At 51.7% G+C, this 13,198-nt stretch overlaps 1 protein-coding gene across 1 annotated transcript in view; it reads right to left on the reverse strand.

Annotated features, from left to right (window-relative positions):
• The window catches only part of LOC132214627 (anthrax toxin receptor-like), a 76,774-nt gene extending 68,141 nt beyond the window's left edge, over positions 1–8,633 (reverse strand). The window contains exon 1 of the mRNA XM_059661964.1: positions 8,389–8,633. Coding sequence (XP_059517947.1) covers positions 8,389–8,633 — 245 coding nt within the window. The remainder of the gene's footprint in view (positions 1–8,388) is intronic.
• Positions 8,634–13,198: the final 4,565 nt, after the last annotated feature.

Below are 13,198 nucleotides of genomic sequence, written 5' to 3' on the forward strand. Positions count from 1 at the left end.
TATTTGACAAAGGAGGCAAGAGTATACATTAGAGTCAAGACAGTCTCTTTAATAAATGGTGCTGGGGAAATTGGACAGGTACATGCAAAAAAAAGTGAAACTAGACCACCAACTTACACCATACACAAGAATAAACTCAAAATGAATAAAAGACTAATGTGAGTCATGAAACCATAAAAATCTTTGAATTAACCATAGTGTGCAAAATCTCAGACATTGTGTGTAACAGTATGTTTGCTGATATATCTCCTAGAGCAAAGGAAACTAAGGAGAAAATAAACAAATAGGACTACATCAAAATTAAAAGCTTTTGTACAGCAAAAGAATCATCAACAAAATGAGATCTGATAAGGGGTTAATTTCCAAAATATATAGAGAACTCATACAATTTAACTAAAGGAAGACAAATAATCCAATTAAAAAATGGGCAAAAGACCTAAATAGACACTTCTCCATTTGGTATGAAGACACTTGGCCTTCATACCAAAGGCCAAGAGACATGAAAAAAATGTTCAAAGTTACTAATCATCTGAGAGATGCAAACCTCACACCTGTCAGAATGGCTACCATCAATAAATCAACAAATGACAAGTGCTGGTGAGGATATGGAGAAAAGGGAACCCTAGTGCACTGCTGGTGAGAATGCAGATTGGTGCAGCCATTGTGGAGAACAGTATGGAGTTTCTTTAACAAAATAAAAATGAAACTCCCATTTGACCCAGTGATCCCACTTCTAGGAATATATCCTAAGAAACCTGAAACACCAATCAGAAAGAATATATGCGCCCCTATGTTCATAGCAGTTCAATTTACAATAAATAAGATTTGGAAATAGCCCAAGTGCCCATCAGCACATGAGTAGATAAAGAAGCCATGGTACATCTACACAGTGGAATACTATGCTGCTGTAAAAAAGAAAGAACTCTTACCATTTGCAACAGCATGGATGGACCTGGAGAGTATTATGCTAAGTGAAATAAGCCAGTCAGAGAAAGATAAGTACCACATAATCTTACTCATATGTAGAACCTAATGAACAAAATATACTGATGCATAAAATACAACCAGAGACATAGAAGCATGGAGCAGACTGACGAATTTCAGAGGTAGGATGAAGGTTAGGGGGTGGGAAGGAAATTATTAACCGGGGAACTTACATGCATATATGCATAGCCTACAGACAATAGAGTGGTGAAGGCCTAGGAGGGCCAGGTATGGGATGGAGGGGGGTCAATGGAGAAAAAAAAGCAAACAAAAAAAGGGGACATTTGTAATACTTGCAATAATAAACTTTTTTTTTAACAGTAACGCTAAAACTTCTTTAGTTACATTTATATAGATATATGTTATTGAAATGTGTTATAGAAATTTTATGAAACTTTTAGAACTCTAATATGTCATACAATGTTATTAGACATAATTTTAATTATTATCTTAAAATGTTATATGTTACAATAAAGGAAATTTCCTTGTCAATTGTATTGTGATGAACCCTCCTCACATTTTTAACCTTGGCCACTTTGAAGTATTTTGACATTTAGAGTTAGTTACTGTTTTACTCTAATGCTATTACAAAAGTACTTATTCTTCAAAGTGTTTCATGGGTGGGACTCGGACAAGCAGAGGGTGACAGACTTGAAATCACAGGACTAAACTGGGTCACAAGGTGCTGATCTCCAAGGGTGAACCTGACATTTCTAAATAAACTAAAATTACTTTCATGAGGCCAGAATAAACTGATGAAGATAATTTTATTATTCTATTAGACATTTCTGGTTCTTCTGTGGTTACCCCCAGATTTAAAGAAAATTTTCTCCTTTCTTTTAATTTATCCATAACTTACAGCAATTTGTTAATGCAAACTTTTATAAAGAAAAATGAAATAGTCATATATTTCTCCCTCCCTGATCCCTCTAGTATTCAAAAATTCTTACTGAAAATGTTTTCTTATTTTTCATGACAATATAGGTATTTGTATAAGTTCAATAAGAATCAGTTCTTCTTGTAACAGGATGAAATTAGAAAATGCTTGGCTTGGCTTCTTAGACTAAAGCTTTTAAAAATCTAGTCTGATGCTGAACCGGTTTGGCTCAGTGGATAGAGCGTCGGCCTGAGGACTCAGGGGTCCCAGGTTCGATTCTGATCAAGGGCATGTACCTTGGTTGCAGGCACATCCCCACTGGGGAGCGTGCAGGAGGCAGCTGATAGATCTCTCTCATCGATGTTTCTGGCTCTCTACCCCTCTCCCTTCTTCTCTGTAAAAGATCAATAAAATATATTTAATAAATTAATAAATCAAAATCTAGTCTGAGATTATTTTTTACCAATTTTAAGTTTTATTAATGTGGACTTCATGACACAATAAATCATCATAGATATCACCAAAACTTTAACAAAGGTATCATATTCAAGAATGTACTGAAATCACTATTCTTGCTACACTTACATAATAAGGCCAAGTTTAATGAGACTATACTTATTTTGCAAACAAATTATTCTTATTATGATTACTTTTGCTAGAAATTGAGGTAATTATAGTGAAAAATTATGTTTCAGTAGAAAACTCTAATACACCCGAGCAGACATCAGCTTCTAGTCCTGTTCATTGTCTTTTGTTATCTACTTGTAAGATGGGTTGGATCCTAAATTCTAGTTTCTTCCTATATCTGGCTACAACCCTCCAAACTAATGTTTCCAATTGTTTCCCACCCCTGTCACATGATACCACTATGAGCAAAAACTGGCTTTTCCCTCAAAGCCCTGCAAACGGAAGCTGGACAACTCGATAAAAACAGAGAAAAGCACCGCAAAGGCTCATGCACAGACAGCCTAGTGCCTGATGTTGTGTGGGCGGCCCAGGACGCTCACCAGAACACCCAATGTCACAGACACTGAAACTACAAAAGATGCTTTGAGCCCAATGTCGAAGAATCCAATGCCTGGAAGTCTTCTCAGCTGGGTGCCCTCTGATACAGTCTGCTCCAACGATTACCTTTTCTTTCATGTCCATAGAAATGCCTCTTATCAAGTACCTGGTTGCTCATAACATGTAGCTCTAACTTTGAGAGCCCCCTGCAGCACTGCCTACTGAACTAAGGTACATCTATTGAACTCAACTGACCTTTTCTCAGGACTGAGAGATGGACTCAAAGAGATCAAGTGATCTACCAACTCAACTTCTGGACAATGAAGCTTGTGAGGGAAATTTTAAAGGTGGTGAATAGGGGTAGCAAAATATGCCATTCCAAAAAATGCCTCTTTGGTTCCTGTGAGCTGATGGGATGGTTTAGATGACTTGTTGGCTGAACAAGGAAGAGTCTATGCCATAGCATTGCCTCCTGTTGTACCTGGATCAACACCTTCTAAACATGGGGAAACTCAAATATAAGAATTAACAAACAAACCACTTGGTTACAACAGGTTGATGCCGCTCAGGTACATTTTTTTGATTCATTTGATGCAAATTGGTTTGGGCTACGGGGCCATGATTAAGAAATTACCTTCTGTCTCTCTATTATCTTCCCAATAGTGGTCACTGTAGTCTCCCTGTGTGCTGTGTTCTCTTGGGCTCTTAGCTACATGCTCACAGCCATCAGCAGTGCAGCACGTGGTCTCAGTGCACGTGGAGAAATAGAAACAAGATGACAAAGGGGGAGAGCCAGATAGTCCTCCCAATGACCTGACATCACAACCTATAAGTTTCAGGCCTGGACAAGAACAGCATCACTCTAATGGTAACTGAGAAGTCTAATGACAAATTGTTGGTCAATTTCTCATGTATGAGAGGATGACCAAAGGGGGGCAATTGTTATGCTTCATCGGCAAGGCAGCCATTCGACTGAGGCTGCCCTAATGCTGCTGGCCTACATAAGCAAACCAAAAACAAACAGCAAATAGCCTTTCCCAAATGCCTCAGCTGTTTAAGCTGCAATCATTCATGCCATTCTTTGCCTTCCTTCGGTACCATCTCTATAAAAACCTTGGCTCTGGGTCCTGTCGTGGAGTGCTCCCAACAGCACTGGCTAGATGTAGTCTGATATTGCGCCATGCATGCGGCAGTACATTCTCACATTTTAACACTATGAGTGGCAGCTATAAGTCCCTATCCACCCCCAGCACAGCCAAAGAGATACATCCCATCCCTGCATGTTCCTGCATAGATGGACCCTGAAGATCTGCTTTTATCCTTTATATCAGAGCCTCTTCCTCCACCTGTGCCACTCCTGTGGTTCCTCCCAGGGTTCAGACTCCCCATTCTCCTTCCATTGGGCACACCTGCCTGGGCTTCTACCTGGCTTTTTCCATCTTCGAAGGCCTCCTGGGACCTCCTGGGACCTTTTCCCTTTTCACTCTAGAAACATCTCCATTCTTCCCACTTCTAATCCATTCTCCCAAGGAGGACAGGGCTCTTTCAAAAACACAGGTCTGACCCATCTCTCCTTTGGTAAAAGCATTTCTTCCAGTGACCCACAAATGCACCGGAGGCTAAAAGCTTATCTCCTAAAGGCACCCCAGGGCCCACAGTGGGCCTGTCCCCTCATCTTCACTCTGATTGGCTGGGATCACCAGAGGACCTCATTGTTCAGGGCACAGCACAGGCCACTTCCTTAGCCAGAGGCTTCCGGGCCATCACAGGCCCCTGGACAATACTGTGGGCACACGGGAGAGCTATTCATTATCATCAAATTAAATGCAATGAAAAACAAAGAGAAATATAAACAATGACCTGGAAGTGAACCACTCAAGACCTTCCTGCAGGTGATGGATAACACACAACCACTGGCCCAGCCTCAGAGGTTTTGAGATTTGGTTTGGTATCAGACACTCTAGACTTTCAGCTCCTGACCCATCCCCCTTCTGTAAACTTTGGTGGGTCATGCTCTGGCCCTGAGCCCCCTCCTGCCCTCATCTGTAAGGAGAGGTGCTGACATTTCCCCGCAGTTGTGAGGAAGACAGTGATGAGCCTGCTCCTCCCCCTCCTCTTACCCTGGGCTGTGGCCACACCAGGCCTCCCCCATGGAACCTGTTTGGCAGCCTGTGGCCTGAACCTTCAAATGAGATCCAGCATCTGGCCCCTCATCATCTCCCTACCCTGCAATTCCACACCAAATCCTCTTCTTCCCGAGACCCTGAGCCAACCCTCCCGATCTGTCCAGAGTCTCTGCCCAGTGCCCTCAAATTGAGAGTGTTTTCAAGAACAAGATCCACGCACACAACTGCTCTGCACAGAAAGGACCCAGCTCTCGCCCCTTGCCCTCCACTCTGTGCAAGGCCTTTCCTGACCACCCTTTAATGGCCCCTCCGACAGCACTTCCTGCCGTCCCCTGGTGCTCACCCAGCTAACACACCACTTCCTGTCCTCTTTCATTTAGGTCCTGTCTCTCCACTAACATAGAAGCTCCAGGAAAGCGGGGTTTTGTCTAACTTGTTTTCTGCCTTATCCCCACTGTGCAAATAGTGGCACAGACCGGGCAGCGGCTCGGGCCTGGTGTGAGTGGCTGACTGATAAGGGAAGAAAGGAATGAACAGGACTGCTCATCACGTGGGTGAAAGGGCAGAGAGCCATGGGGGAGAGCTACCAGTACAGGAGTCTGACCAGCACCCCACCTCACCCCAAAGGGCCCTGGGAACAGAACTGAGCCAGGGTCAGGGCTGGGTGTGGCCCCTGGAGTGCAGGGAGTTCCCAGAGTGTGTGACTGCCTTCCCTCCCATTTCATTTCATCCTCACCCTCAAGGTTGCATCTGACACTGTGCTGAGCAGACTACCCACACTCCCCTTCACTCTCACCCCAACCTGGAGAGGGGGTGCAAAGGGTCCCTGTAGAGATGGGGACACTGGGGCACAGGAGGTGAGGTGACTTGCCCAGGGCCACCTGACTGGTGAGTGGTGTCCGCCTGGTGTAAAGCTGGGGCCCCCTCCTCAGTGATCATTACTCCCCTTTCCCCAGAGCCACAGGCACAGCCACAGGAGAGAGCCAGTGTCACCCTCCAAGAACTTGTCATCAAGCCTGCCCTGGAGGGCAGCAAGGCCTTCTTCCAGCCCCTGGGTGAGCAGAGCTCCAGGGAGAAGGGGCTGTTCCCTGGGGCTCAAAGTGTGTGTGGTGTCAGACTCTCCACTGGCCTCACTGATGGCCTGGGGTTGGGACAGGGGGTGTGAGCGCTCTCTCTAAGACACCCTCAGCTCTTCCTTCCATTCGCAGAATCCAGCAGGATTCTGTCCTGCCCCATGGATGGCACAGTCAAGGCTGACAGTGCCTGGTGTGATGTGGAGGAACCTGTATTCTGGAGCCAGAAAAAGGGTCTGGGGGCCTGAGTTGCTCCCCTGCCCTCCCAGTCTTCAGGGCAAGGCCCATGCCCTTCACATGGAGCTCCAGCCGCAGCCGGCCATGGTCAGAGGGACCAGTGCTGCCTCCCAGCCCTTTAAGAAACCAAAGGAGCAAGAGGTGAGGTGGGGTGATGAGAGGGGCAAGAAGTAAGAATGCCCTGGCCCCTGGCTCAGCAATCCATCCAATGGCGCCTTTCTAGTTCCCCAAGTACCACCTCCCTGGGAGAGAGAACAGGGGAGCACTCTGCCACCATCTAAAGGTTTGCAGGAAGCGAGCTTTGATTGACATTGAGCAAATCCCTAGCCCCCAAGCCTCAGTATCAGCACCCTAAAACAGGGACATAGAACCACCCCCTCAGCTCCTGGGAGGGCACAGTGGGCAGCACATTGCATGACACATGCTTCGTGTTCATTCACTACTCTTCCCAGGCCCACCTCCACCTTGCGCCTCCCTCATCCATCCAGGCTGGGCTGTGCCCACATTGGTCCTGTGAGCAGAGATTAGGGGTGTGGCCAGGGCACCATCAGAGGATGGCAGCTGAGACCCTTTGAGGTCACTAGTGCACTCTGCACAGACTGACCCAAGAGGCTGTCAGTTGCCCCCATTACGGATCCATGTCCGAGCCCAGTATCCAGGAGGGGAAGCACCACCCCTGGGCTGTGGTCAGGATCAGCCAGTCAACCCTGCCCAGTGCATCTCAGGGCGCCCTCCATGTGCAGTGAGGAGGTCCCCTGTGGGCAGTGTGGCCCTCAGCTCTGCTGACTTTTCTCAGCAACTGGTTGGCTGGGCATGACCCCTCCCCACCCCAACCATCAGTCTCCATGGAGAAATAGAGGAATCAGAGGAGGTACCACCTGGATATTGGAATGATGGCAGCACAGGAAGCCTGAGTCCTGTGACCACCACCAGCCTCTGGGCTCCTGCATCCGACCTCTAGGAGTGGCCCCTTTGCAGGCAATTGCACCTGGAAACACCTTCGCTGCTCTGCAGGCCAGGATGGTTTAGAGCAGTGATGGTGAACCTTTTGAGCTCGGCGTGTCAGCATTTTGAAAAACCCTCATTTAACTCTGGTGCCGTGTCACATATAGAAATTTTTTGATATTTGCAACCATAGTAAAACAAAGATTTATATTTTTGATATTTATTTTATATATTTAAATGCCATTTAACAAAGAAAAATCAACCAAAGAAATGAGTTCACGTGTCACCTCTGACATGCGTGTCATAGGTTCGCCATCACTGGTTTAGAGGGTGACAGAAGCGCCGGGACCGGCCTTGGGCACTGGCTAGTGCCTCAGGATGCTAGTGGTGCCCTGCCACCAGGCCATTGAGCAATAAGGAGCATTCTCAGCCCCACAGAGGAGTTGGGAATGGAACTGAGGTAATCTCTCCAGGACCACAGCCCTGCTCCTCTCCTTCCTTCTTTGAGGGCCAGAAGGCGCCTGATCCACAGCCCAGCCTCCGAGGGACACACCAGACACCCACACTGTTCTGAGCGTGCACACAAACTGCAGGATGGGGGTCCAGGAGGAAGGAGAGACGCGCAAAACGCTTAGCAGCAGCAAAGCAGAGATCTTTCTAAGCAGTGACATTGAGCGAATGCCCCACAGAAGCACACAGCAGTCTCTCTGGGGCCCGGTAATCATGGAAGTCATTGGGTGAAAACACAATGAAACAAAGCAAACCCATAACCCACGGGGTGAGCTTCTGACAACTGCTGGGAGGAGGCTCCTAGCGATCCCTGTCCCTCCAGCTCCTTCAGGGGCACGTGGGTGACAGCTGCTGCCATAGTGATAGAGGACTGAGCCATCCAGAAACCCATCTAGAGAGGCATCCTTTTAGCCTTTCCTAAAGAAACCGTCCGGGGAGACAAAGGCCTGGGATGTTTCTTCTGCCTCAGCAACAAGGGGGCCCGAGGGACCTCGTTCCTTTGGTCTCACCAACACTGGTCCTCTTTCCACTCTAAGGCGCTGGAGTCCCCTTGTGCTACTTCCTGCCCACTGAACCCTGGCTAAAATGACGCACTAAGGGACATCCATGGCATGACAGGAAGGCCACTCACCTGTCCACTACAAAGTAGAGGTCAAACTTGCCCTTGCAGTATCTGAACTTGTCTTGCTCGCTCCTGTGATATCTGGCTCTCCGGTTGAAGCCTTCCCGTTCTTGGCCAAGGTGGCGATTTAAACGTCTCCAGCTCAGGACTCTGGGCCAGGAGCTCCCTGCACTCAGGGGAGGAGGCATCACCAGCAGCAAGAAAAGCATGGGGCCCAGCACCCTGCGGTCATCGCTCTCCATTTTCTTGGCCATCCCTGTGACTCCACTGGATGCCAGGCCACTTCAGGTTACTTTAGGCCACCACCTTTGCTGCCTCTGCCTTGCCCGGGGGCCTTGGCCACTCAGCTGTTTCACCAATGCACCCGGTGAGCCTCCACCTGGTACCTGCCTTGTGGGCAGAAGAGGCCAGAATCTAATGTAGGGCAAGTGCCCCCACCACCTGCTGAGCCCTTCCCCCACCCTGTTATGATGGCCATAAAGGTTGGCATGGTGACTGTGACCTGCAGCTCTGCTCAGTGACCTGCCTATTGACAACCCAGGTGGGAGTCTGGGATCTTTGGAGGGACAGTAAGAGGAGGCCTTCATTTGTGCCTTAACTCACCTCCCCCCACACCCAGGTGGTCATTAGGGTTCTTGAGAACTTCTGCCTTTCTGTACACTGAGAGGGCAGCCGAGGTGACTTAGATAAGCTCATCGCTGCAGGTGAGGAGCTGAAGGAATTGGGAGGCCAGAGTGTTGTAATGGTCACACGTGTGGACAATGCAGGCGCCAGGGGAAGGAAGGGTCCAGACAGGGAAAAAGGTAGTGCAAGGAAGCCAAGTCCTTTGTGCGTGGTGGACCGTCCAGTTGTCTACTCTTGTGCAACAAACCACCCCAATCTCAATGACATCAACGAGAACCAGAAATTCAGAGAGGGCTGAGTGGGATGGCTTGTCTCTGCCTCCTGGGAAACATGGGCATAGAAACTGTGAGAAAGGGCTGGAGGAAGGTCAGCCAGGGGCGCCATCTAGTGGGGAGGCTCCAGCTGTCCATTGGGTTGTGTTTGGGGGCTCCTTTTGCTTTAACAGCATGCAGGCTTAACATTTTGTAGTTCTGTGGAAAACGAACCTGTCCCATTAAGAAACCACCCACTTTAACCCTCACCTGTTTTGTTTTCTGTGTTGAAGACTCAGCCTTCGCTTGCTTTGCCCAGCATCTCTGGCATGTCTTTTCATTCTTTTACACTCAATTTTTCTATTTCCTTAGGTATTAAATATGACTCCTATAAAAACAGATAGCTAGATTCAAAACAAACTTGACAGACTCTGTGTTTATCTTTTTATTTTTAAGTATATATTTTATTGATTTTTTACAGAGAGGAAGGGAGAGGGATAGAGAGTTAGAAACATCGATGAGAGAGAAACATCGATCAGCCGCCTCCTGCACACCCCCTACTGGGGATGTGCCAGCAACCAAGATACATGCCCTTGACCAGAATCGAACCTGGGACCCTTGAGTCCACAGGCCAATGCTCCATCCACTGAGCCAAACCGGTTAGGGCCTGTGTTTATAAGTCAAGTCCATTTACATTGTGGGGGCCAAGGGGATGCCCCACTTAGGTCTCTGGCAGTAGGGAGTGTAATAAAGCTATTCCCATATTCCTCCAGTTGTTATTGTTTTTCAGTTCCTTTGCTCACCCTTGTTTCTTGAAACCCTCTTCGTTCACCTGAGTTCAGTTTCCTTCATCCTGAAGCACATTCTTTAGTAACTCTTCGGTTAAGGCTGTGGGGATGATAACCTTAAGCTTTGTACAACTGTTTTGTCCTCACTCTTTTCTAAAAATTTGTGTTTTTATTTTTCAGTTACCCTGATATTCAATATTAGCTGAAATTCAATACGATTTCGTGCTGGTTTCAGGGGTACAGCACAGTGGTTTGACATGTCATTTATGAAGTGGTCCCCGATGAGTCCAGTCCCCACCTGGCACGGCTCTCTCTTGAATAGCAGTTCAGTTCCATTGTGAATGCTGAGCGCGCAGATTTTTCCCAGGTGGCTCTGGGAGCTCTGCGATGTCACTAAGACTGCAAGACCCACCTTGGGGTTTGGTGCCGCACCCCATCTTCAGCAATGGGCTCTCTTCATAAAAGAAAAGTCATGCTTTGGGGACCAGTCGCACATTTCTAATGTATGTTCTGAACCTTGTTTTCCCGCCTCCGATTGACCATTGTTGTCCTTCACAGTCTATTGTTCTAACCTTTGTGATAGATGCTCTAAAGCCGCGGAAGCAGAGCCTGTCCCGTAGGTGTCTGCGCCCCGCGCCAGGCGTCCAGCATTGATTGACCGAATGAAGAAAGGAGCAGGGGCTCAGGGGCGTTCCCCTGCCGTCCCTCAAGCCTTCCCAAATCTAACCTGCCTGCACCCCTGGGCTCACATAACTTGCCCCCCACACCTGGCTGCAGTTGCAAGCATCCTGTGCTGCCCCAGACTCCACTGCCATCTCCTCTCGCCCGCCCCCCCCCCCCCCCCCAGCCCACCACTGCCAGGCGATGCTCAAGGGCGCGTAAGCCCTGGAATACCTCGCACTCAGCCGCCACCCCTCCGCGGAGGGTCCCAGGCCGCCCCCCTCGCTGGCTCTCCAGCTTGTCCCCGTGCGCGTTCCCAGGTCTCAGAGCTCGCTGTTCCCTGCCCCGGGGCGGAGGGCGGAGGGCGTGGGGGGGGGAGGCGCGGCCGCAGCTACGGGCACCGGGCATCCGGGCTCAGCACAGGTGTGCGGAGCTGCTGCTCGGCGGGGAGGGCCGGAGAGCGGGGCGCTGAGGCCGCGGTCCGGGGGTGGACTCCGGCCGGCCCTCCGGGGTCTCGTGGGTCCCGCACACCCCAGAGGTCAGCGCGCTTCCACAGGCGGCGGGCTGAGCGCGCCGGTGGCGATGGGAGCCCGATGCCTCCGAGTCCTCGGCCGCCAGCGCCCCGAGGGAGAGGCGCGGGACGGGGCGCTCGGAGCGCTGAGCTCGGACAGCGTCGGGGAGGCCGGGCCCTGTGCGCCCCTCGGGGGGCGGTTCCACAGTGTGGGGGTCCCTTCGGGAGCCCGGGCGCCGCGGGCGGGCGTAGCCGAGCCCCGCCCGGAGGCGGGACAGAGGGCGGGCGGGACCCTCCCTCCCGCGCAGGTCCCAGGGCGGCGCGGCCGGAGCGGAGGTGCGGGCTCCGAGCGGGGTCCAGCGTCGCCGCGGGAGAGCCCAGGTGAGAGCACCGTCCCGCCCCCGGGACGAGCCGCGAGTGAGCGTGGGGTCGGGGTTCCTCGCCCCCTCCTCGCCTGCCCCTGGGACCTGCCGTCTTGCCCGACGGTCGCGTCTGCCCAGCCAGGCCCGGTTCCTCCGGCCCCTTTCCTCCAGGCCACCCACCCCTCCGCCGCTTCCGTCTCCTCCTCTCCTCTCCTCTCCTCTCCTGTCTCTTCCCTTTTCTCGCCCGTCTTCTCACTTTCTCTTCTCTGCTGCCCCTTCCCTGTCCTGCTGCTCTCTCTCCCCCTCTGCTCCCTGTTCTCCCGCAGCTGGTCGCCCTGGACCTTCCCCCCAGGTGGCTCTTTGGGCTGCAGTTCTTTTCATCCTCCACCCTCCACCCTCCACCCTCCACCCCTTCTACCCCTCCACCCTCCACCCTCCACCCTCCACCCCTTCTACCCTCCACCCTCCACCCCTTCTACCCTCCACCCTTTCTACCCTCCACCCCTTCTACCCTCCACCCTCCACCCTCCACCCTCCACCCTCCACCCCTTCTACCCCTCCACCCTCCACCCTCCACCCCTTCTACCCTCCACCCTCCCCCCCTTCTACCCTCCACCCTTTCTACCCTCCACCCTCCACCCCTTCTACCCTCCACCCTCCACCCTCCACCCCTCCACCCTCCACCCCTTCTACCCCTCCACCCTCCACCCCTCCCCCCTCCCCCCTCCACCCCTTTACCCTCCACCCCTTCTATCCTCCCCCCTCCACCCCTTCTACCCTCCACCCTTCACCCTTCACCCTCCACCCTCCACCCCACCACCCCTCCACCCTCCACCCCTTCTACCCCTCCACCCTCCACCCCTCCACCCCTTCTACCCTCCACCCCTTCTATCCTACCCCCTCCACCCCTTCTACCCTCCACCCTTCACCCTCCACCCTCCACCCCTCCACCCCTTCTATCCTCCCCCCTCCACCCCTTCTACCCTCCACCCTTTCTACCCTCCACCCCTTCTACCCTCCACCCTTCACCCTCCACCCTCCACCCCTCCACCCCTTCTATCCTCCCCCCTCCACCCCTTCTACCCTCCACCCTTCACCCTCCACCCTCCACCCCTTCTACCCCTCCACCCTCCACCCCTCCACCTTCCACCCCTCCACCCCTCCTACCCTCCACCCCTTCTATCCTCCCCCCTCCACCCCTTCTACCCTCCACCCTTCACCCTCCACCCTCCACCCCTCCACCCCTTCTATCCTTCACCCTCCACCCCTTCTACCCTCCACCCCTTCTATCCTCCACCCTCCACCCTTCACCCTCCACCCCTCTACCCTTCCACTCACCCACCCCTCCACCCCCACCCCCATCCTCCACTCCTTCTACCCTCCACCCCTCCAGTCCTCCACCCTTCCACCCCTTCACCCTCAACCCCTCCACCCTTCCACTCACCCACCCCTGCACCCACCACCCTCCACCGTCCACCCCTTCTACCCTTCCACCCCTCCACCCCTTCTACCCTCTACCCCTTCTACCCTCCACCCTCCACCCTTCACCTTTCCACCCCTTCACCCTCCACCCTCCAGCCTTCCACCCTCCACCCATCCACTCATCCACTCATTCTGTGTTGC

The sequence above is a fragment of the Myotis daubentonii genome, chromosome 13 (genome assembly GCF_963259705.1).
Source record: "Myotis daubentonii chromosome 13, mMyoDau2.1, whole genome shotgun sequence".
Classification (NCBI taxonomy): domain Eukaryota; kingdom Metazoa; phylum Chordata; class Mammalia; order Chiroptera; family Vespertilionidae; genus Myotis; species Myotis daubentonii.